Raw genomic sequence first — 24,748 nt, 5'->3', positions numbered from 1 at the left:
TTTGCAGTTTTACTTAGGTGTCAACCCTGTTCGACTGACTTACACAGGGAAATGGAAACCTGGATGTTGGGAACTGGGTCATGTCCCCCAACAGACATGTTCAAGTCCTAAACCCTGGTCTCCTGGGTGTGAACTCATTTATAAATGGGATCTTTGAAGATCCTGTAAAGATAAGGACAAATTGAATCAGAGTGGGCCTTAATCCAATATGACTGGAGTGCTAGTAAGCAGTGGAAATTCGGACATAGAAGGAGAAGGAACAGGAGGGGACAAAGGGAGGCATTGCCTTGTGATGGAGGCAGAGACTGATTGCCAGCAAGCCACCACCAGAAAGCTATGGACTTTGGAGAAAACATAGCTATGGATACCTTGATTTTGAACTTCTAGCCTCTAAAACTATGATTCAATAAATTCCTGTTTAAGCCAACCAGTTTGTGGTATTTGTTAAAGCAACCCTGGAAAACTAAGATACTGGACAATTAATGGGGGAAAAACAATAACAAAAACCTTGTTTCAATTTTTAGCAACTGTAAGGGAGTCAGACATGAGGCTCTTAAATTGCATGATCAAAAGACCTGACTGTGAAAGTATAACTATGGTATTTAAAAATTATTCTTGTTAATAAGTATAATAGATGTGCTCTTGTGGGAGAGAGAGTATCCTCAGGAAATCTGAGTTACATTCCTGGCTTTGCTTCAAACTAATTACATAATTTTAGATAAGTAATTTAGTTTGCTGGCTCTCAGTGTTTTCTCCTGTTAAATAAGAAAAGTTTGCGTGATTTAAAAAGTCCTTTTAACTGTTAAGATTTAATGCTTTAAGGGATATTGTAAGTTTCTTTCAGTGATGGAAAAGAGAACAGAACGAAGCCTCAAATGCAAGTCTGATTGCATTTCTGTAGCTATGCAGACTTGATAAAGATAACCTTGTTAATTTGAATAAAGGAAATGATGACAAATGAGATCAACACAAATATATACTGATTACCCAAATAATGTATATTCTTCATCCTCCATGGTACACAACATTGTGAATGTAATCGATAGCACTGAATTATATATTTGAATATGGTTAAAAGGGGAAATTTTAGGTTGTATATATATTATTAGAATAAAAAAATTTTAAAATAACAACAATAACAATAATGAAACTAAATGTATGGGTCCCGAACTACATGATAGGTCCTGCTCTAAGTGTTTCACATGCATTAATTAATTTAATCCTAATAATTCAATGGGGTAATGTGCTAAGTTAATATAGCTAATATTCATAGTTAGCCAAATAGATGGCTTAGGCTTAATGTAAATTCAAAGTGGGGTTATTAAAGATTTTATATGAACTGCACAATTTATGTTTGAATCAAAGCAGCAATTAAAATGGCATGATACAGTACTGCTCTGATGTCTTCTTTTATGAGATCAATTTCTAAAATGTAATCTTGGGATCAAAAACTCATTCTCTAGTTTTGTTTCAATCTGTACAATTTTTCAAAAGTATTGCATTGCTTCTAATCTTTGCTCTATAATCTTAAAAGGCCCTTGGGCCAAAAGCAATAAATATTTTATTTAATTCCCCAAAAAGAAAAAACAAAATGAAAAACAACATTCTATGGCAAAACCTTGATGATCGAAAGACCAGCCCTCTAGTATCTGAAATTGTTTATCATGGCCCTGCATCAGGAAGTAAGGAGCAAAACACGTCTTCTGGAATGAAGGAGAAAGGATGTCATTGTTTGAGTAAAGCCTCAAATAATCAGACCAACCAGAGAATGGGGAGAGCATTGATGGGTTGATCATGTTCAACAATGTTTGAAAGACAAAAAGGATGAGAGAATAAAAAAGACACAAGATGCACAGGAAAAAGGAGGGACAAGAGAAAAGACAGAGGTCAGAGGGTGGTGGCAGTGGAAGGGAAGGTTGGTAACGGTGACAAGCAGTGAGCCCCAGGTATTCTGACTGAATTTCTTCAAACCCTTTTGACCAAGGCAGGCTATAAATGCATAAACATATATACAACACTCTAATAATAGAAATATAGGGAGACAATGCGGAAGTGAACAAAGTTGGAAAACTTTTCCATCCTGCGTTAGGCTGAGGGAAGGGCAAATCTTTATCTACACTCTTAAAAGTCTAAGGAATCAACCGCTAGAATCCCAGGTAGCCAGAAAATGCTTTTACTCAGGACAACACATTACTTGATGATGCTAAATAAACTTTAATTCTGCTGGCATTTTCAAATATTAAAACATACCTAACCAAAACATAGGTAATCTTTACCTTTAAATTAACTAATAGTGTATACTAATACTCTTGAAGTGCTTTTCTCAGACTGAATTTGGACTTACATTAGGTGACAATAAATATTTCACAACATTGCCCTGCTTGGCAGGCATGCATTCAGTTCTATCAGGCAGCAGCAACTCTGCACTTATTTGAATATTGTTATTGCATTTTGCTTATTCTTTTATAAAAACAAGTGCAAAATGGAAAAAAATAATGTGCTGATGCTGGTGAGACAAAGGTGAGAATGTCTAAGTGAGCACAGAGCAGGGTAGATCTCAGTCAGATGCCTGGACTTAACACTGGCCAGCCTTGGGATCAACAGAAGACTAGGTCCAAAAGGAAGTTCTTTAACTTTAAGTACTGAGAATTAGCTCCTAAAAAGTTTTTCAATGGTTATATAGGGAGAAAATTTCCCAGTTCTAAGGAGCTGTGACAGGGATGTGAATTGCTATAGCTTTCTTATTAAGAAAGAAGGCTTGTGTTTAACTTTATCTGGATGTATTTTTCAATATATGAAATCTTCAAACTGGTTTCATTCTTGTTCAATCCACTGCAAAATCTTCTGTTCAATCTTGTACAAAATCAATGTCTGCATGACCTTCCTAAAAGCAAAACCAGTTTCTTTGTCTATTATATCTTATGTCTTGTCACTTCAAATAAACTGAGGAAATGAGAATTTGGAATAATAAACTACATTAGCAAATTAATTTTAATTTATTTTATTATCAATAACATTTAATAAATATTTTATATTCACAGTATAACATTCAGCCCTGTTTTTCTCTCTCTTGGAACAGAATACTATCTTTTGACATGTAAATCAACTGCTTGCTGTAGTACAATTTTTACACATTCTTAGAAAATTATTATATATGAAAACCAAAAGATAGATTAAAGACTTAATAGAATGCAATGTTGTTCTCAGTTTTTAAGCAAAATACAGGCCTTCAGTTTTTGTGTGTGTGTTTTTTTGGCTAGGATGGCCAACCAGTATACCAAAAAACCTCTGTTTCCCTTCTCCAAAATAAACAAGAAAATAAAAAAAGCAATGTTTATAAATGTATTTTTAAAGTAAAATAGAAAAGACTATGATTGTATTGTCCGGCAGACCCATGATATGTTTGATATGTTCCTTAGCAATAAGCAGAAAGGACGTTGAGGCCCCAATTCAAATAGCTCATTAGATGTAACTTTAACTCACCCAAACACCAGCTTGGTGTGTTGACATGGAACTTCTGTTAGCTCCAGAGTTAAACAATGTAGGAAGACCTGGCTAACATATTCTGGGGTGCTGCATGGCAACCTCTAATGGCATCAACACAGTATGGTTTCTCATTGAAAAGAAGAAATCAATGCTGGCATCTTCCCAGCAGCAAAGAAGCTTCAAGGTCTCATAAGTATCAAGTATCTTGATCTTTAAATTCAAGTCCACAGTTAGAAATGACATAGTAAATAGTTCAAGTAAGAAGTTAAAACCTAAGCAGGAAAAGGAGGAAGGCTGAAAATCACTACATATTGTATCAGATACTTAAAATACCCTCTCAGAAGGAACCATCACAGCAGTAAACACAGAACAAAAAGGCAAAACAAAACAAAACAAAACAAAAAAAACAAATACTACACTACAGCAAGCCTATTGACATGGCGCTCAGCAGGAATGCCAGCAAGAGACAAAAAGGAATTGGAATACAAGCTCAGCACATGTGGCAAGCATGGAGGGGAAAAAACAAAACAAAGCAAAACCACATTTCCAAGCAGTGAGCTGCTCTATGGGAAGCTTCTCGAAAGGGGAGATAATGAATAGTTTTTAGGAAACAGTAATTTAAGTCTTTCATTTGCTTGCTTTTATAAGACAGAATTAGAAATGATCTTTCTGGCAAGATCCTACTCATCTCTGGTCAAGAAAAAAATTACCATCTGACATGTGGTGGATAAATATCAGAGCGCTGAAGCTTACTGCCTGAATAAGGATCAAAAATGCAATCCTCTTGTCTTATCATGGGGGAAAATAAAGCTCAGAGAGGGAATAGGATGTGATGAAGGTCTGCAAGTAAAAGATTGAAATGCAGGTCTCCTGGTACCCCACCCAGTGCTCTTCCCAATACACCTCTTCTTCTTAGTTGTTTATTGTCCTTTCCTTAGGTAAAAGTAAAAGATATTCATTGTGAAATATTTAGAAAATACAGAAAAGTACTGGGAAGATAAATTCCCCTTAATCTCACCACCCAGACATAATGCAAAGTTTATCACATTTCAGAAACCACTAATGAAAACCCACGTTACAAAATATTCTGAGAACTCCATAATCTAGGACTTGAAATGGATAAAATTATGCCAGAAATCAGACACTAAGGAATTCTAGCTTCAGCTATCACTAATACATCACTTCACTATTCTAACTTGCAGTTTCTTACAAATAAAGAAAGACCTATATACTTATACCTTTAACTGTACAATCAAAACTGAGTATTACTATACATGTTAAATGGCAAGGGGAGACCTGCTTGGGAGTCAGCAAATGACCTGGACGCTAACTGATGATCACTAACTTCCCTTGCGATTCCTTAAAAGCCTTTGAAATACAATTATTTTGCAGGTTTTGGGGAGGAGAGAAAACTCCTTCTTTCTAGGTTAGAGCACAAGAGAGATCCTTACTATACCCACTATAGACATGGAGTATGGCTGATTTGAGGGGGAAAAACTTGTAATACTAGGAATGGTAGGTTATTTATAACAAGATTTTAATTCATGGGTCATTGGATTAAATAAGAATCTGAGTCTGTACTGATATAAATAAACAAAAATAAAGGAATGAATAAATAAATGGGAGAGAACAAAAAGCTCATTTTATAGTAGAATGTCAACTAATACATGTAGAAGAAACTATGAATAAGGAAATCACTAGTTGGCAACCATGATAGTAATATCTGATTCAGGCATGAATAATCAATGGATGCTAATTCTAGTGGTTGGAAGTCTGATGAGGCATAGGATATTTGCATAGTTGTAAGGAATTGCTCCACAAATTACTTTTTAATTACAAAGAGAAAATAGTAACTTTACAGTGGAGAAACCTGGTAGAGAGCAGCTAATCAAGCGACCAAAGTTAACTATACCGGTAATGGGAAAGCTCAACACCATCTGCATCATATGAAGCACTAAGGATATAACATCACTCCTGTGTTGCTCCTGCTGAAAATTTAAACCCAGAATCTACTCATGAGGAAATCTCAGAGAAGACCAAATTGAGGGACATTCTACAAAATAACTGTCTGTACTCTGCAAAAATTTTGAGGTCCTCAAAGACAAAGAAAGCATGAAGAATTGTTTCAGAGTTGGTCTAAACATTCATGAGAACTAAAAGCCACTTGTGTTCTTAGATTGAACCCCAAGGGAAAAACATTTTTATTGCTATTAAATACATTATTGGGAAATTAGTGAAGTTTGAATAAGGTCTATAGCTAAAATTGTTCTAAGGTTATATAAGAAGATGTCCTTGTCTTGGGAAATATACAGAAGTGTTTAGGGACAAAGGAGCACTCCTTACAAAGGAGTAAGTCTCTAACTTACTCTTGAGTGCTTCAGAAAAAAAGTGTTCATATAGATAGAAAGTGATAAAGCAAACGTGGCAAAAATGGTAACAATTGGGAAATCTAGGGAGGAGCATATTGGAGTTCTTTGTACTCTTTTTCTATCCTTTTTGTAAGTTTGAAATTATTTTTTTTTCATTTGTTGTTGACTTCCAGTTTAATTCTATTTTTTTTGCATTTTTAATTGAGATTGTTCACATACCATACAATTATCCAAAGATCCAAAGTGTACAATCAATTGCCCATGGTACCATCATACAGCTGTGCATCCATCACAACGTTTTTTCAATTTTTAGAACATTTTCATTACTCCAGAAAAGAAATAGAGACAAAAAAGGAAACTCAAATCTTCCCATATCCCTAACCCCCCTCCCTCCATTGTTGATAAATAGTATTGGTGTAGTACATTTGTTATTGTGGATGAAAGAATGTTAAAATACTACTAACTGTAGTACATAGTTTGCGATAGGTATATATTTTTTCTATATGCCCCTCTCTCAGTAACTTCTAGTTATAGTGTCACACATTTGTTCTAGTTCATGAGAGAGATTTATAATATTTGTACTGTTAATCACAGACATTGTCCATCACAAGATTCACTGTTTTATACATTCCCATCTTTTAACCTCCAACTTTCCTTCTGGTGACATACATGCCTCTGAGCTTACCCTTTCCACCATATTCACACATCATTCAGCACTGTTAGTTATTCTCACAATGTGCTACCATCACCTATGTCCATTTCCAAACATTTAAGTTCACCCTAGTTGAACATTCTGCTCATAATAAGAACCACTCCCCATACTTCAGCCTCATTCTATATCCTGGTAACTTATATTTCATGTCTATGAGTTTACATATTATAATTAGTTCATATCAGTGAGACCCTGAAATATTTGTCCTTATGAGTCTGTCTTATTTCACTCAATATAGTGTTCTCAAGGTTTCTTCATTAACCCATTTTTTTTTAATACAGTTTTGTTCACACACCATATATTTGGTCCTAAGTAAACAATCGATGGTTCCCTGTATAGTCATGTATTTATGTATTCGCCACCATTGCCTCTATCTATATAAGGACATCTCCATTTCTTCCACAAAGAAGGAGGAAGAGTCAAAGAAGGCAGAGAGACAAAAGAGAAAGAAAAAAGAGAGAGAGAGAGAGAGAGAAAAGAAAACGTAACAGCTAGGAAGCAACAAAAGGAAAGATAGCATTAAACTAAAGTAGAATAAAGAGTCACACAACATCATCAATGCCAAGAGTCCCATACCCTTCCCCCATGCCTCCCTCCCATATGCATTTAGCTTTGGTATATTGCCTTTGTTATATTAAAGGAAGCATAATACAATGTTTCTGTTAATTATAGTCTCTTGTTTGCATTGATTGTATTTTTCCCCCAATCCCACCCTATTTTTAACACCTTGCAATGTTGACATTCATTTGTTCTACCTCATGTAAAAACATATTTGTACCTTTTATCACAATTGTTGAGCACTCTAGGTTTCACTGAGTTATACAGTCCCAGTCTTTATCTTTCCTCTTTCCTTCTGGTGTCCCACATGCTCCTAACCTTCGTCTTTCAACCAGACTCACAGTCATCTTTGTTTAGTGTACCCACATTACTGTGCTACTATCTCCCAAAACTGTGTTCCAAACCTCTCACTCCTGTCTTTTCCTTTCTATTTTAGTTTGCTAACGCTGCCAGGATGCAAAACACCAAAGATGGATTGGCTTTTATAAAAGGGGGTTTATTTGGTTACACAGTTACAGTCTTAAGGCCATAAAGTGTCCAAGGTAACACATCAGCAATCGGGTACCTTCACTGGAGGATGGCCAATGGTGTCTGGAAAACCTCTGTTAGCTGGGAAGGCACATGGCTGGCATCTGCTCCAAAGTTCTGGTTTCAAAATGGTTTTCTCCCAGGACGTTCTTCTCTAGGTTGCAGTTCCTCAAAAATGTCACTCTTAGTTGCACTTGGGATATTTGTCCTCTCTCAGCTTCTCTGGATCAAGAGTCTGCTTTCAACTGCCATCTTCAAACTGTCTCTCATCTGCAGCTCCTGTGCTTTCTTCACAGTGTCCCTCTCGGCTGTAGCAGCTTGCTCCTTCTGTCTGATCTTATGTAGTGCTCCAGTAATTTAATTCAGACCCACCCTGAATGGGTGGGGTAACACCTCCATGGAAATTATCCAATCAGAGTCATCACCCACAGTTGGGTGGGGTGCATCTCCATGGAAACACTCAAAGAATTACAGTCTAATTAACACTGATAGGTCCACCCACACAAGATTACATCAAAGATAATGGCGTTTGGGGGGACATAATACATTCAAACTGGCACACTTTCCATCTGTAGTGCTCCCTTTAGTGTTTCCTGTAAAGCAGGTATTTTCTTCTAAAACTCTGTCATTGTCTGTTTGTCAGAGAATATTTTAAGCTCTCCCTCATATTTGAAGGACTGTTTTGCTGGATATAGGATTCTTGGTTGGTGGTTTTTTTCTTTCAGTATCTTAAATATATCACCCCTCTTCCTTCTTGCCTCCATGGTTTCTATTGAGAAATCCACACATAGTCTTATCAAGCTTCCTTTGTATGTGATGGATCACTTTCTCTTGCTGCTTTCAGGACTCTCTCTTTATCTTTGATGTTTGATAATCTGATTATTAAATGTTTTTGCATAGGCCTATTCAGATCTGTTCTGTTTGGGTTATGCTGCATTTCTTGGATCTGTAATTTTATGTCTTTCATGAGAGATGGGAAATTTTCATTGATTATTTCCTCTATTATTGCTTCTGCCCCTTTTCCCTTCTATTCTCCTTTTGGGACATCCAAGACATGTACATACCTGCATTTCGTGTAGTCATTCATTTCCTGGAGATGTTGCTCATATTTTTCCATTCTTTTCTCTATCTGTTCTTTTGTGTATAGGCTTTCAGTTGTCTTGTTCTCCAGTTCCTGAGTGTTTTCTTCTGCCTTTTGAGGTCTGCTGTTGTATGTCTCCATTGTGTCTTTCAGCTCGTTTGTGCCTTTCATTTCCATAGATTCTACCAGTTGTTTTTTCAAACTTTCTATTTGCGTCTTATGTTCACCCACTGTTTTCATTATATGCTTCGTCTCTTTTGCCATATCTTCCCTAAACTTTTTGACTTGATTTAGTACTAGTTGTTTATATTCCTGTATGTCAATTGAAGTGTAAGTTTGTTCCTTTGACTGGGCCATAACTTTGTTTTTCTTAGTGTAAGTTGTAGTTTTCTGTGGTCTAGGCATCTGTTTTCCTTGGTTACCCCAATCAGGTTCTCCCAGACCAGAACAGGCTCAGATCTAGAAGGAGGTAATAGTATCCAGTTTCCCTGAGGGTGTCTTAGATTGATACACCCTGTGACGCCTCAAGTCTCTGTGCTTTCCTTCCTGGTAGTGGCACCTGTCCTCCTGTAGCTCCAGACTGGTGTAAGGAGGTGTGGCCCATGGCTGTTTTCCCCTAGGATCTGGGGTGGTTCTGAATGGAAGGTGGGTAGTAGAGCTTGGCACCACCTTTTACCTCTTAGGGAAGATATACCCCCTGGGGAGAGGTCATTTACATTCCAATAGTCTCTCTGCCTGTGCTATCTCCACCCTTGTCTGGGTCAGAGTGCTGGGAACTGAAAATGGCCGAGGCTTTCTCCACTGAGCTGAAAAAGGGACAGAAACCCCCCCTTCAGGGCCAAGTCCATGGCCACCCTCAGTTTCACCCATTGGCCAGAGACAGCACCCTGTCCTCTGTGCTCCCCCTCCCTCCCAGAGAGGTCCTCTGGCTCTCCAGTGCCAGTCATCACCAAAAGTCTGTGTGCTTGTTGGGGATTCATAGCTTGTATTGAGCAGTCCATGCTTGGTAATTAAAACCCCAGTAGGAGCTCAGCTGAGCTATATTCACTTGCTCAGAGAGTACTGCTCTCTATCACAGCAAAGGCTTTGCAGTTTGCCATGGGGGAGGGGGCTCTCAGCTCACATCCACAGATTTTACTTACAGATTTATGCTGTGATCTCGGGCATTCCTCCCAATTCAGGTTGCTGTATGATGAGTGGACAGTCATGTTTGTCCCCCTGTAGTTATCCAGATTATTTACTAGTTGTTCCTGGTTGTTTATTAGTTGTTCCAGGGGGACTAACTAGCTTCCACTCCTCTCCATGCTGCTATCTTAGCTCCTCCCTGAAATTATTTTAAAATTAAAAGTTACAGGGAAAAAGCAATGAGCAGAGGATTATGGGAAGATATTGTTATTAGCAGCAGGTATTTTGAATCTCTCTGAATACTCTATGAAAACAGAACAACTAGGTTAGCAGAACTAAAATTCCATGGACAACATCTACAAAAAAACTCAGTGAAAATGTATCCTCACAAACCCTAAAATATAAGTGGATGGTAACAAAAGACCTGTTTGGTGTCAGTAACTGTGCAGAGAGAAGGCATGAGGCTTTGAGACCCATCTTTGAGAACCATCTTCTTCAAAAGATACTAACTGAAAGTACTGGAGCGCTAATCTGATCACAGTGGTCAAAACTAGGAGGAAGTTTTGTAGGTGCTAATTTATAAGTGACTGTAGAGATACTTCAGGAAGTCCACAGAGTTTGGCATAGTATGGACCCCATGAATTCTCAAAACTAGCTAACCAAAATGCCCTTACTAGACAAAGCCCTAAGGAAAAACTGGGAACAGACTTAAATTGAGTAGGATAAAGACTATTGGAGCAAAGGAAAGAGAAAGTCCTGTTTTATGGAGGGAGCCATGGTGGCAGATCTCAGAAAGAAAACTACATTTTGATCACTTCATAAACACAACAGAAGAAAGCTAGGAAAGCTATTCAGAAATCTTTCCCTCCTAAAAGTAAGAAAAACTCATTTAAATACGAGCAATAGACAAGGATTGCAGTTAAATCCCATACAAAGTTACTGTAAGAAAGAGAATAAGGAACAGAATAAAATTATTATGGACAGTGAACATAAGCCAGAAATCTGTGCCCTGAAAATAGATGAATAGTATAACCTAATATTTTGAAATGAGTTAAAAAATCATGAAAATGATACAAGCCATGAAATAACAGTGTAAATAAGAATTAGTAAAGTTCAGAAACGAGATGAATTGGAGAAAATGACTGTTTGAAAAAAGAGGTGATAAAATTCAGGAAAAAATTAGAAATTAAATTAAAAATCATTTTATAAATGGATATTATACTTGGAAGAAGCACAAACATAATAAACACCTAGATAATGTCTTAGAAAAATGGAAGGGGGAAAGGATGAAAAAATTTAAATGAGGAAGGAAACAAAGAAAGAGATAGAAAGTTTCCATTGATATAAAAAACAACAAAGAAGGACCAACATAAGAGTAAATGGAATTTCTGAAGAAGATAATCAAGCATTAGAGCAAAATAATACTAAAAACTCTAACTGAAGAAAAATTTTCTGAAAAAAAAAAAAATCCTTGAAGTTTCATAATAAAAGGTTGTATCATATACCTTTGAAAAATTGACCTACTAGATATAGTCTGTGAAACCATTGGATTTTATAGAAAAAAGGAGGAGGGTGGAGTCTTTCATGCATACAGGTAGAAAAATAAAGATACTTACATGGGAAAGAAAATCAGTTTGTCATCAGAATTTTGCCAGAGCCCAAAGGAGTATTTGAAATATTCAAGGAAAAAAGGAGTGAGCCAAGAATTTTATATCCATCCAAACTCATCTTCCCATACAAAGGCTTAGAAAAACTTTCACAAACAAGATAGAACTTTGGGAATATTGTTCCCATGAGTCCTTCCTGAGTTATCTCCTAGAGAATTATTTATACACAACCAAAATGACTAGAAGACATTAACATAAGGACTGATGGTAAACTTTAAATATATATGTGCCTGTAGAACGAAGACTAAATGTTGATTATAAGGGAAACAGTATAGTTTGTAATGGCTATATGCTCAGACAATATAGGTAATGTACAACTAACCAAAAATGGGGGGGGGGTAGAGAGAACATATGAAAAGTAGAATAAGTTCATTATTTGCCTTATAGACATTAACTAGATTTGGAGGTTGAAGGAAGGGAGGGAGAAAAAAAATGATATCAGCTAATTTCAATATTGCTCTTCCTAAGGAATTAGTAGACAACAGGCAAAAAAGTGAGGACTAAGGGCATTTTATAAAGTATTAGTAAAAAGAAACCACTGGAACAAAAATCCAAACTTTTTTTAAAAAATTTACTTTCCAGATCATAAAAATTTTTTTAAATGCTTATCTACAGAGAAAGAGAAGGACTGAAGTACAGAGGCCAGGAACAGAAGTTAGACTTCTTTGAATATACTATGCTTTGCATTTGTTAAGTTTTAATTTCTTATTTTTGATTTTCAAATAAAATTTAATAACGATCTCTAAAATTTAAAAGCAAAATGAAACAAATGAACCTAACAAGTTGATGGCATAACCACACTGAAAGGAACTATACCAAATAACTTTAAAACACAATAATTTGACTCAGCATACTTAATAGGATACCCTCTAAGGAGATACCATTTCATAACCATTAGAATGGCTGCTATTAAGAAACTGAAAAATTCCAAGTGTTGGAGAGGATGCTGAGAATCAGGAATGCTCATTTGTTGCTGGTGACAGCATAAAATGGTGCAGCTGCTGTGGAAGATAGTTTAGTGGTTCCTCAGAAAGTTGAGTATAGAATTATGATATGACCTGGTAATCCCACTACTCGGTATATGCCCAAAAGTGTTGAAAGCAGGGACACGAACAGATATTTCACACTGATATTCATTGCAGCATTATTCACAATTGCAAAAAGATGGAAACAACCCAAGTGTCCAACAACTGATGAATGTATAAATAAAATGTAGTATATACACACAATGAAATATTATTCAGCAATTAAAAGGAATGAAGTCCTGAAGCATGCAACAACATGGATGAAACTTGAAGACATCATGTTGAGTGAAATAAGCCGGGCACAAAAGGACAAATATTGCATGAGTTCACTAACAGGAAATAATTAGAATCAGCAAACTAACAGAGTCAGAATCTAGAATCAGGTTACCAGGGGATGGGGTAGGGATAGGGAATGGGAAGTTAAGGCTTAAAGTGTGTAGGATTCCTGTTTGGAAGGATGGAAATGTTTTGGTAATGGATGGTGGTGATGGTAGCACAACATTGTAAATGCAATTAACAGCATTGAAATATATATCTGAATGTGGTTAAAAGGAGAAATGTTAGGTTGTATATATGGTAATAGAATAAAAAATTTTTAAAATCCACGGAACTACGCTACCTGAACAGTGAACCATAAGTTAAACCATGGACTATAGTTAGCAGTACAATTATAAAAATGTGCTTTCATCAACTGCAACAAATGTTCCACACCAATGCAAGGTGTTAATAATAGGGTGGTATATGGGAACCCTATATTTTATGCACGATTGTTCTGTAAACCCACAACATCTCTAATAAAGAAAAATCATCAATCAATCAATCTTAAACTATTTCCAGTAATCTTATGGTTGGTGGTAATGTTAGTATTGTTATCTAAAACTGTTGTGTGTATATTGTGGAATAAAGAAAATGAGTGACTAAGTTGATGTCTGTGAACAAGGTTTTTTGGCACAGGAAAAAGGAGATACAGACATAAGATAATGAGGTTAAGTAAAATCCTGTATTTCTGAATTTGTATTGAAAATAGCAGTATGAACTCATGATATGAGGTATTCCTTAGCTTTGTCCACTGAATAGGCCTAGAAAAAAGTGACCACCCTGTTACCAACAAGGGACCCTAGTTTCCAAACTAGGGTCTCTAAAAATTATTTTTCACTAAAAGGGACCTGAGCTTCTTGGAGAAATGACTGATTCTTGGTTGGGAACAGGAATTGAACTTGAAATATCTTTTTATGCCAGAAAGCAAGGGAAAGCCACAAAGATGTCAGAGACCACTTGTGTTCTACCAAATGAATTCAGGAGCCAACTCAAATTGCCTGTCACTGGCCAGGGATGAACACTTTGATCTTTAATAAGAATAATAACTGGAATAGATTGAAACATACCACATATGTCTAAATTCATGAGCTCATGATTATGGTAAATAAAATCTCATTGATCATTTTACATTAGGAGACTGGCACATTATTTTGAAAACAGGTAAATAAAGGAAAATAATGAAGCATTTATGCCATGTTTCTTTTATGAACAGTAGCTTAAGGTAAACAAATGTTGATGAGGACAGTTTTTCTTTTTAAAAATTTTTCTTTTTTATTTCTTTTTTCTTTTTTTTTTGGAGAGAGAGTTTTCTTATCATAGAAGTATTCTAGCTAATAAATGAAAAGCGGATGATAGAATTAAAATATCACTATTTTGCTGCTCCTAATGAACTGAAGGAACTAGGCAATGATCATCAATGGTGGCTATCATCACAAAAAGAGACAACCAGACATTATGTGCCTTCTGATGGAAATATATAATGCCATCTCTGCTGTAGTCTTGCCACAAAAAACAAATCGGATATATATTTCCATATCTGAAATGCCTTTCCCCTTATATAGATTCTTATCTATTATGACTCTTTCAAGACTCGTTTCTTCCAACAAAGTCATCTGTAGCACATATGAACAGCTCTCTTCTCTAAAGTTTTGTGGTACATGGAGCAGTGCTGTCCAATTAAAATATAATATGAGTCACATATGTGTTTTTAACTTTTCTAGTAGCTACATTTAAAAAATAAAAAGAAACAGGTGAAATTAATTTTATTAATATATTTTACTCAACCTAATGTACCCCAAAATAAACATGTAATCAATATAAAAATTGTTAATAACATTTTACATTTTTTCATACTAAATCATCAAAATCTGATATGTATTCTATCTACAATTACAGCACATCTCAATTTGGACTAGTCACATTTCAAAAGCTTGAAAGCCACATGTGGCTAGTGGCTACCATATTGGACAGCATCCATTACACATTCAACACATGATTAGCAGGTCTGGGCAGGTAGACAGCAAGTCCTTCACAATATCAGGCCCATGACTGATGTAATGGCGGCCCCTAGACACCATTCCCATAGACTGAGGCTCTGCTGCCACAGCTACGGACAAAAATGTGGGAGGTGCCCAATCACCCAGGTAATGTGATAATGTGATGATCTCACCTTAAACAACCACTAGTCCAGTTCAGTAAAAGGATGTGAACGACAGGAGAGGAAGTCTCCTTGGTCTCAATGTATAAAGAGTAAGGCATTCCCTATATGAAATGGGGAGAACTGGAGCTATCAAATCAGTTTTCAATTCTTCTATGCAAGCAGTAATGCAATATATATAGCTAGAAGTTACCACTGGAGTGTCTAGATATGTATTTCGGATAGGCTCCTTGAAACTGAATCCAAGACGCTGGTATAACTGGTTCTAGGTATACAACTACTAGTTGGTGTTAATAAAGTCAAGGATTGTTCCTTGGTCATTGAAAAGTATCATATATATATATATATATAATTAAAATTTAACAAACAAAATAAAAGAAATATTTCCAGGGAAACATTTCAAATTCAAGAATCTATGCCAAACAATGAATTCTGTTACTGAAAACCTCAGAAAAGACACCCTGTTGTGCAGTGGGTAGGCTTTTAATTAAAAGGCTTCTTATCACCATCTAGCTCAAATATAAATACCTGACTGGTGCCGCCCCTGTCTCTACAAGAAAAGTCTCATTTCCCAATAAGCCTGCATTTACACCCTCTGTCCTAATCAAACATACTCCCTGGTGACTTTACCAACAAAGTGACTTCCTCCTAGTTTGGCTCCCATCTCATAGTTACAGAAAAACCTGTTTGCCACAGAGTAACCCTACTCTCCTTAAAGGGAGTCTCCAGACACTTCTCCAGAGAACTTTACCATGATCCTGCCCAACTTGCACCTTCAATCACTATTTTCATTGTTCTTCCTTAAACCAATCACTCCATTCTTTCAGGGAGGTTTTTTGTTTCGTTTTGTTTTTAATGGCAACTTCATATTTACATTACTCTGAGCCTGAAAGACATATGAGCCTTTTCCTGGTGCTGAATTTAGTTCTCTGGGGCAGTGTTTGGTGCGGGAGATGTAGTGGCTGACAGGAAAGATTAGGAGCCACAGCTCCCACAACCGCTTCCTCCCTTCCCCAAAGCTTAAACTTAGAGTAGGAGGAGATGGCTTCCTTCTCCAAACTGAAGGAACAATAATGGCAAATGCAACAATGGCTTGAAGGGGAAAGGAAAACATGATTTAAAATCGAAAGTTAGACCTGTTTTGTTTTTCTAAACTGGATGTTTTGTTGCACTGAAGAGGGGTGGGTAGGGAAGGACCTCTGCAGGTAGGAATCCCTCACCAGGACTTTGCTTAGATTAAAGAAAAAACAGCAATGTCTAAGCTTCTGCTCTGGAAATCACAGATCTGGGGAACAGATGGTCATTTGTTTAGCAGAGCTTCTCTTGGAGTAGTGGGTGGAGGCCTAAATTTCTCGGTATGAGAGAATAACAAAAATCTGGACAATTGGAAGCCAGCATTTGGGAAAGGTTTGGCCAAGAAGATGCTGATAAGTCAGGGCTCTAAAGACAGCACCATTAGCTAGAAATTCCCTGGTGGGGGAGAGCTGGTAAATTGTTAGGATGGTGTTGTCTAAATTTATGATTTAACCTACCACCTACCCTATGCTGTGCTGTAATTCCCCCATGCTATTCTAAACCTTTAGTAAAATCCTGCTATATGCAACAGCCTTGTGTTTATAGTATCGGGAGTGAAACTGTAGGTATCCAACATGAGGCAAAGGGAACCAACAAGAGAAGAGGATATCAATCAAAACTGGGAGTAATGGTTTGGACAGACTGATCAGGAAAATGCCATCTCTGGAGAAATCACAGGAATACTGGCCAGACAGAGAGGTGGGCAATTTCCAATAATAAGTGGGTTGAGGGGTCCACTATCTTATTTACATAGTAAAGAGGGGTCCCAGAAAGCTGTAAGGCTTGAGGACATGTGATTTATATTAATGCAGACTAGTATTAAAATAATCAAAATACTTGAGGCACCTGCTGGTTCCATGATTCCCAACTTTGTATTTCTCAGACTGGTAAAATTTTAATGGAACTTCTGGGGACTGCTTGGGGTTGTCAACTTTTTATTGTATTATGAAAACATACATTAAAAACTAATTATCACCATTGCTTCATAAAATAAAGGGCATTTAAACACACATACAGGCAAAATAGAAAGGGCATAATTGAAAACAATTTTTAAAACTTTTGTTTTTATGAAAAACTAAAATAACTTCACATTTTCCCAATCTATTAAATTGAAAACAATATATATTTTATCATATTTAGCTTCAACTTAAAGATTCTTTAATCTTTTCTTCACTTATTTATTCATTTTTTCCAAAAAGTTTAAACCTCTTATGTGCCAGCTATGTACTGGGGTACAGAACATGACTGTGCCCTGCCCTCAATGTCTTGCAATTTATTAGAAAATTCAAGCAAGTGACCCCAACTGCCAACAGTAGAACCTGTGGTATAGTAGAAGAATAAACTGAATTCTAATGGGAAAAGGCCAAATCAACAATCAAAAAGCAGTCAGTCTCCCTCTCTAAGCACAAATGCAAGAAATACCAAAACCTGATGTCAGGACAAACTTTGAATTTCCTTATCAATGATTTAGGAGGAGACTGACAGTACAGCCCAGAGATCATGGTGTTTTCCAGACTTTTATCTGTTTTGAGCCAACTTCAGGGTCAGAAACACACCTCATGGATGAAGTGTACTGGGGTCAGCCATTTGTTCTGTCATTCCCCTACTTTAGATAAGGAAAGTCAGTTACATGGGACGGGGAATAAGAACTGTATCCCGCCCCCAACTCCCCCATCCCTAACCTTACCACTTGTCTGCAGTGGAATGGTTCTGCACATAGTCACTGCTCACTGCAGGGCACACAACCTGAAGTTTAGGGAAGGACAGGGAGAGAGCTGTATTGCCATGGTGATAGCATCTTAGTGCAAGATTGAAGAAGGGTAATCTTCTGGTCACTTCAATACCACACAGCTGGGAGATGACTGGCAGTGGTGATGGGCACGCTGGTCTCTGGCTCAATTCATGCCTCCCTCACTACCCGAAGCTATAAGGTTTCCAAGTTCTGACCATGAGTGAGAGTCAGAGAGAGAGGCATATCATGGTATAGTAATCACCTGGTTCTAGAATTCCCTGAGGGAGTAGCAAATGTTGGCATAGTGAGGAACATGTATGTGTTTCTGTGTGTATTTATATGGGAAGATGATCCAGAGGCTGGTACACTGGAGAGTTTTCTCTTTTTCCTGTGCCCCAGAGAGTTCCCTATTAGAAGGAAAAAGCTAAATATATTCATTTTCTTACATTATGTAATCAGAATATATATTCAAAGGGATAGCTACTGAAACAGTCATTTTCCCTCTTGTCTCATCTCAACTCTTTTCAGAAATAATTCTCAAACTTTCAGACAATTTATTCACCCTGTTTCACATTGAAACCTCGAGATCAAAGGATGGCTGCTGTTCCTGTATCTTTGGCCATGTCTTCTGGCTTCTCTGAAGCACGTATGTGTGACAGTGGTACCGAAACACAGGAAGTGACTATTGAATACACAGAGGCTCTGCAGCGTGCGTCCATTCTCACCCGATTCCCATTTTAGATTCTAAGCAGCTCGCCCTCCCCATACGCTATGAAATAGAAGGTTCTGGCTGAATCGATCCAGATGAAATGAGGTTTCTTTTCCGCCAGGGATTAGGAACAGAGGTGCGTTCCTTCCCCTCGGCAACCCCAGGAATCGCGACTTTCCTGGAGAAGGGCACAGCAGAGGGGCCAGGACCTGCAGACCATGTAGGGAAGCTGCGCTGTAGCTGGAACCCAGCGCCTCTGCATAACCCAGAAATAACAGCTGCCAGGCTGAGGAAGGCGCGAGGTTAAGCAGAGTTGTCCCCGGGGCGGGTTGCGGAGGGTGCGGCAACTCGGATAGGGTAGTTATTGCTTCGGAGGAGAAACGGGAGCGTGCCCCGGGTTTCTGATGTCTCCCAAGGTCGGTTCCCAGGAGAACCCAAGACAGCGACAGGCAAGTTCCTGGGAGTCGAGTGAGGGGAGCGAGCGTCTTACCTGGCCAGGATGGCTGGTGTAGTTGAAGGAATAGATGTTCTCGGTGCTGAGACTCACCACCCCACTGTAGACGTGATCGAAATCGGCGCCCCTGGCGGTATCCCCCGGGGCGCGGCGGGGCGCGGGAGGCTGCGCTGGGGTTTGTACCCGGCTCCCAGAAGCCGCGGCTCTCAGGAGCCAGGACAGCGCGCAGAGGAGCGCGAGCCGCCGGCAGCCGCTCATGGTGGGTGCCGCGCCCGGGCCTCGGAGCTGAGCAGCCTGAGAAGGAGGCGAGGGCAGAGCGGGTCCTTCCAAAGCCCCCTGCGAGTCTGGGTGCCGGCTTCAGCGCAGCGCAGGAGATGCCTGGTGTGCCCCTCCGGCGAGTGCTGGCAAAGCGCAGGCGAACGGGCAGTCAAACATTGAGGCAGCCGCCTGGGGTCTCCACCGACGGTCACTGGCTGAGGTTAAGGGAGGTGGAAGGATAAGGGGGCAGGGGGCTACTGCTTTCCTCTCCGGCTTCTGAATCCTCTTCCTTCTGCTTTTCTCATGGCCGAGAATCCCCCACTTATCCGGCCAGAATTTCGACCCAGCTCTTCCCCTTTAGCCTCAAAACCAAAAACCAAAAACAAACAAACCAAAAAACCCGGCAATGAAGACACGAAAAAGCAATATCCACGCGTCCCAGGGTCTACTCGGCCAGCATCGGGCAAGAAATTCGGTCCGTTTCAAGTAAATGTGCCACCCTTGCCTGCAGACAGAATGCAAATAGGTTGCACGAATTCAGGTTTCCAGGCTGCTACCTGCAGAGAACTGACCTTCTGAATAATGGTACTCAATTCTCCTTTCTCCAATAGAACCTCTTTCCAGACACCTGTTTTTCCTTATCACTTTCCATTCTTCAAGCAGAGGCTCACGTCATCGCTTTCTCTCACCCTTGCCGTATGCGCACGTATGTAAATATGTACAGTCATTAAACAGAAAAGATATGGTAAAGATGACAATTTCGAACATCGCCTCAAGTCTGTCCCGGAAGTTGCCAAAGACTGTTGAGTAACTGGATTTATGCAGAAGGCATTCATCTTGGCAGTAACCTTTTGCCTCCTTTACTCCTGCAGTTTCTTCCCAGATTTTGGAGAATCCCCAAGGTTCTGTATTGTTTTTAAAAAGACAGCAACCACAGCTCGTTATTAAAAGGAATGCTCTTTTGGCCAAAACCAGGGGATTAGATTTAAACGCTTAAAGAGACAGATAAGGTGTGGGGTGGGAAGAAGTTCAAACCGAACTCCTGGGAGAACATCAAATAATTACAATTTCAGTGTAGAAGAGAACCTGCTGTTTTATTTCAGCTTCAGGTTATTTGTAAATCAGAAAAGAATATAATTGCTTTCAACCTGAAGGAACATTAAAAAGAAGTCACAAAGAAGAAAAAGATCTTGTTCAAAGATTTAAGATTACAGATTAAAATCTTAGTTATTTACCACTTAAAGGGAGTTTTTTTCCTTTTTTGCTATGATTCAATCAATTGGATTCCCACAATTTATTAAAACATCAAAAATGAGTGCAATACATTTGGTGTAAAGGTTTATAACTATGCAATCAGAAAACAATGTGGATGGAAAACTGGGTTAGACAGGTTTTATTTTGTTTTGTTTTGTTTTAATGTTATTGAAAATGTTTGGGCATAAGGGTGAAAAGTTCCAAGAATATTAGTTAACAGACGAGTCCTGGGGTAAAGTTTAAAATAGTGCCCACCATTTTTTTAAAAATTCATTTTTATTGAGATATAGTCACATAGCATACAATCATCCAAAGTGTACAATCAGTTGTTCACAGTACCGTCATATAGTTGTGCATTCATCACCCCAATCTATTTTTTTGAATATTTTCCTTCTACCAGAAAAAGTGAAAAAAAGAATAAAAAGGAAAAGTAAAAAAGAACACCCAAATCATCCCTGCCCTACCCTATTTTTCATTTAGTTTTTTGTCGCCATTTTTCTACTCATCCATCCATACACTGGATAAAAGGACTGCAAACCACAAGGCTTTCACAATCACACAATCACAATGCACCTTGTAAGCTGCATTGCTATACAATCATCTTCAAGAGTCAAGGCTACTGGGTTGTAGTTTGATAGTTTCAGGTATTTATTTCTAGCTATTTCACTGCACTAAAATCTAAAAAAGGTTATCTATATAGTGCATAAGTGTGCCCACCAGAGTGACCTCTTGACTCCATTTGGAATCTCTCAGCCACTGAAACTTTGTTTCGTTTCATTTCGCATCCCTCTTTCGGTCAAGAAGATGTTCTCCATCCCATGATGCTGGGTCTAGATTCATCCCTGGGAGTCATATCCCACGTTGCAGGGAGATTTACACCCCTGGGAGTCAGGTCCCATGTAGGGGAGAGGGCAGTGAGAGCTCACTATTTTTGAGAAACATAATACAATAATTTCATCAGAATTTGAATGATTTTAAACTATCATATTTTAAATGTCTATGCCTCTTTTAAATTTAACACAATTTCGTAAACTTGGAGTTTAAGAAGCCCTTAGAAGTTAGCTGGCCTGGCCAGTACAAGAACTCTCTAGATGTGTAGTTTGCTTAAAAACAGCTAGAGATGAGGAACGGACTCTTTTATAAGGCAGCACATTCTTCTGAGGGCAAGTGTCTCATTATTAGAAAGGTATTTCACATTCTAACTTGAAATCTGCCTCTTACACTCCCTGGGGTGGGATTTGTCCTCTGAAGCTATAGGAATAAACCTAATCCTTTTTCCACATGATAGCCTTGTAGGTATTTGAAGGGAGCCATGATCCTTGCTTTAAGCTTTTATCCTAACTTTCAAGTAATGAAATTAGAAGCAAGTTGAACAGAACTTTTATCATAGTATGGAACCAAAATACTTTATTTTAAAGCCACTATAGGTGATGTCTATACCAGACAATGAATGAAATATTACAAATCAACCTGTACTACGATCTAATATTGGTTTTTAGCCTGGATCTGTTATGTGACCTTAAGTAATTAACCTCTCAGGATCACAGGGTTGTTGTTAGGCTAAATTGGAGCAGAATGTACTTGAAAGTGTGCTAAAAATGTTAGTCTAGTACAAACATTGTTATTTTATGACTCTTATTTCAACAGTTAAACAGGTGAAATATGTTCCATCAGCCAGGTGTTTTTTAACATCTACCATGCCAAACTTCCACTGTGAGAGCTGAATATACAAATGGACAATAGCCAGACTACATATGACAATAGCACTCTGACCCACAACCTCTTCAGCAACCAGCATAGGAAGACAAACCATAACCTCTGCAAAAATTGTCCACTAATAGTCAGGAATTGGTCAATTACTGTGAATTTCCCTATTACTTGCCCTCCCTTCCAACTCAGGACCACCTGGAGAAAGCCAAATATGTTCTGCAAACCATAAAATATCCCACTTCTAGTTAACCTGTCCTCTCTTCCAGAAAGCTTTCTCCTGCTAACAGAGAACCCAATAGAGAGAGTACCTGAAGCTTTTCCTTTTTTACTATAAAGCTCTTTCACTCTCATCTGTCATTGAGTTTCTGCCAGACACAAGTGATGGTGGCTGACTGCCTTATTAAAGTATACTGAATAAATAGCCTATGTTTGTTTTAATTTGGGTTGTCTTTGTTTATTTCAATAGTTTTTCTGGAGGTTCCATGGAGATACTGTCTTCACTGCCTGTTGGTGTGGACCTCAGCCTTCGACCATGTGTGATACCCAAAAGGCCTGGCTGCTTGCAGCCTGTCAAGGATGCATCAACACAGTAAGTCAGCACTGGATCTGAATTTTGCTTTCTTTGCTTCTGAGTTCTTTGGCAATCAATTCTCTGTCTAGTACCCAGGTTTTGTTACTGGGTCCGTTTTGTTTGGCATTCTTGGTGAAACCAGGCCTTTTCATTCATTTTTACTCTTTCTTGTGCTTCTGTTTTGTACTGTGCTTTCTGAAAGTGTTGTTTGTAACAGGGTAGAACACAGGCATAGGCTCTACAAGCCTGTTGTTTGAACAGGCCTCACAGACTAGTTCAGTTCTCACAGGACTAACAACCATTTGGACAAACTTTGCTGTGTGTTACTGTCCTGTTTCCCAGCTGCCATGGCAAATATCACACAGTGGGTTGGTATAACAACAGGAATTTATTGGCTCATGGTTTCAGAGGCTAGAAGGCATGCTTCCTCTTGGAGTCAGTAGCATTCTGGTTCCTTTGCTTTCCTGTCACACTGCAGTACTATAAATTTCTGCTTCATGGATTTTGAAGCTCTGTTTTAGGTATTTACATGTTTAGGATTGTTATGTACTTTTGATTAAATGATTCTTTTACTATTATGAAATGACCTTTTTAAATTCCTGGTAATATTCTTTGCTTTGAAATTTATTTTTCCTGACATTCATATCACCATTCCAGCTGTCTTATGACTAGTGTTAGCATGATATATCTTTTTCCATCTTTAAACTTCCTTCTGCTTTATTTAATGTTACTTCTTAAAGGCTGCAACATCTTAAAAATCCAACCTGACAATTTCTGCCTTTTATTTGGAGTGTTTAGACTATTTACATTTAATGTAACTGTTGAGATCAGTCTACCATCTAGCTATTTGTCTTCTATTTCTCCCATATATCTTTGTTTCCATTTTCCTCTTTTTCTGCTGAGTTTTAGATTGAGTATTTAAAAATTATCTAATTTTGTCTCCTTTGTAGGCTTTTAACTGTAACTCATTTATTATTTTAGTGGCAGCTTTAGAGTTTAGAGGATACCTTTTAAATTTATTGCAGTCTATCTTCAAGTGATATACCACATCATGAATAGCATAAAAACTTTAAAATACTAATCTCTATATCTCCCTTTTGGCTCTATGTTATTGTTTCCATGCATTTTACTTTTCATAGATTATAAACCTCACAATACATTCTTATTATATTTGTTTAGTCAATTATTTTATAATATATTTAAATGATAAGAACAATAATCTTATATATTTACCCTGGTGGTTAGCATTTCTGGTGCTCTTCACTCCTTTGTGTAAAAATGGATTTCCATCTGGTATCATTTTCCTTTTGCCTAAAGGACTTCCTTTAACATTTCTTATGGTTAAGATCTGTTGGTGATAAATTGTTTTAGTTTATGATGTGTGAAAACATTTATTTTGCCCTCGTTTTTAAAAGATATTTTTGCTAAGTAGAGTTAGGTTGATAGGTTTTTTACTGCAATACATTGAAAATGTTGTTCTACTGTCTTCTTGATTGCATTGTTTCTAATGAGAAATCTGATACTATCCTTATTTTTGTTCCTCTGTACATGTCTTTTTTCTATGGCTGTTTTAAAGACTATTTTCTTTACCACTGGTTTTGAGCAATTTGATCATGATGTATTCTGATGCAGTTTTCTTCATGTCTCTTGTCTTAGGTTTAGTTTAGTTTCTTGGATCTGCAGGGCCATAATTTTTTAGTTTTTGTTTGTTTGTTTTTTTAAATCAAACTTGGGCAAAAACAAAGCTTTCAGCCATTATTGTTTCAATTTTTTCTCCTCCTCCCCACCCTTACTTCAGGGTATCCAAGTATATGTATACTAGGCTGCTTGACACTGTCCCACAGCTCAAGGATGCTCTTTTTCTTTTTCTTTTCCTTTCCTGTTTCTCTTTGTGTTTCATTTTGGATCTTTCTATTGGTATGCCTTCAATTTCTCTCATCTTTTCCTTTCAATGTCCGA

General features: G+C 37.9%; 1 protein-coding gene across 2 annotated transcripts in view; it reads right to left on the bottom strand.

Annotated features, from left to right (window-relative positions):
- Window positions 1–19,942, bottom strand: part of SIDT1 (SID1 transmembrane family member 1) — a 134,787-nt gene extending 114,845 nt beyond the window's left edge. For both annotated transcript variants that reach the window (XM_037839207.1, XM_037839281.1), the window contains exon 1: window positions 19,033–19,942. In XM_037839207.1, coding sequence (XP_037695135.1) covers window positions 19,033–19,254 — 222 coding nt within the window. In that variant the 5' untranslated portion in view covers window positions 19,255–19,942. The remainder of the gene's footprint in view (window positions 1–19,032) is intronic.
- Between the last annotated feature and the right edge of the window lie 4,806 nt (window positions 19,943–24,748).

Source organism: Choloepus didactylus, chromosome 1 (genome assembly GCF_015220235.1).
Source record: "Choloepus didactylus isolate mChoDid1 chromosome 1, mChoDid1.pri, whole genome shotgun sequence".
NCBI classification, from domain to species: domain Eukaryota; kingdom Metazoa; phylum Chordata; class Mammalia; order Pilosa; family Megalonychidae; genus Choloepus; species Choloepus didactylus.
Note: the sequence above shows the minus strand (reverse complement) of the source record. Positions and strands in the feature narration are given on the sequence as shown.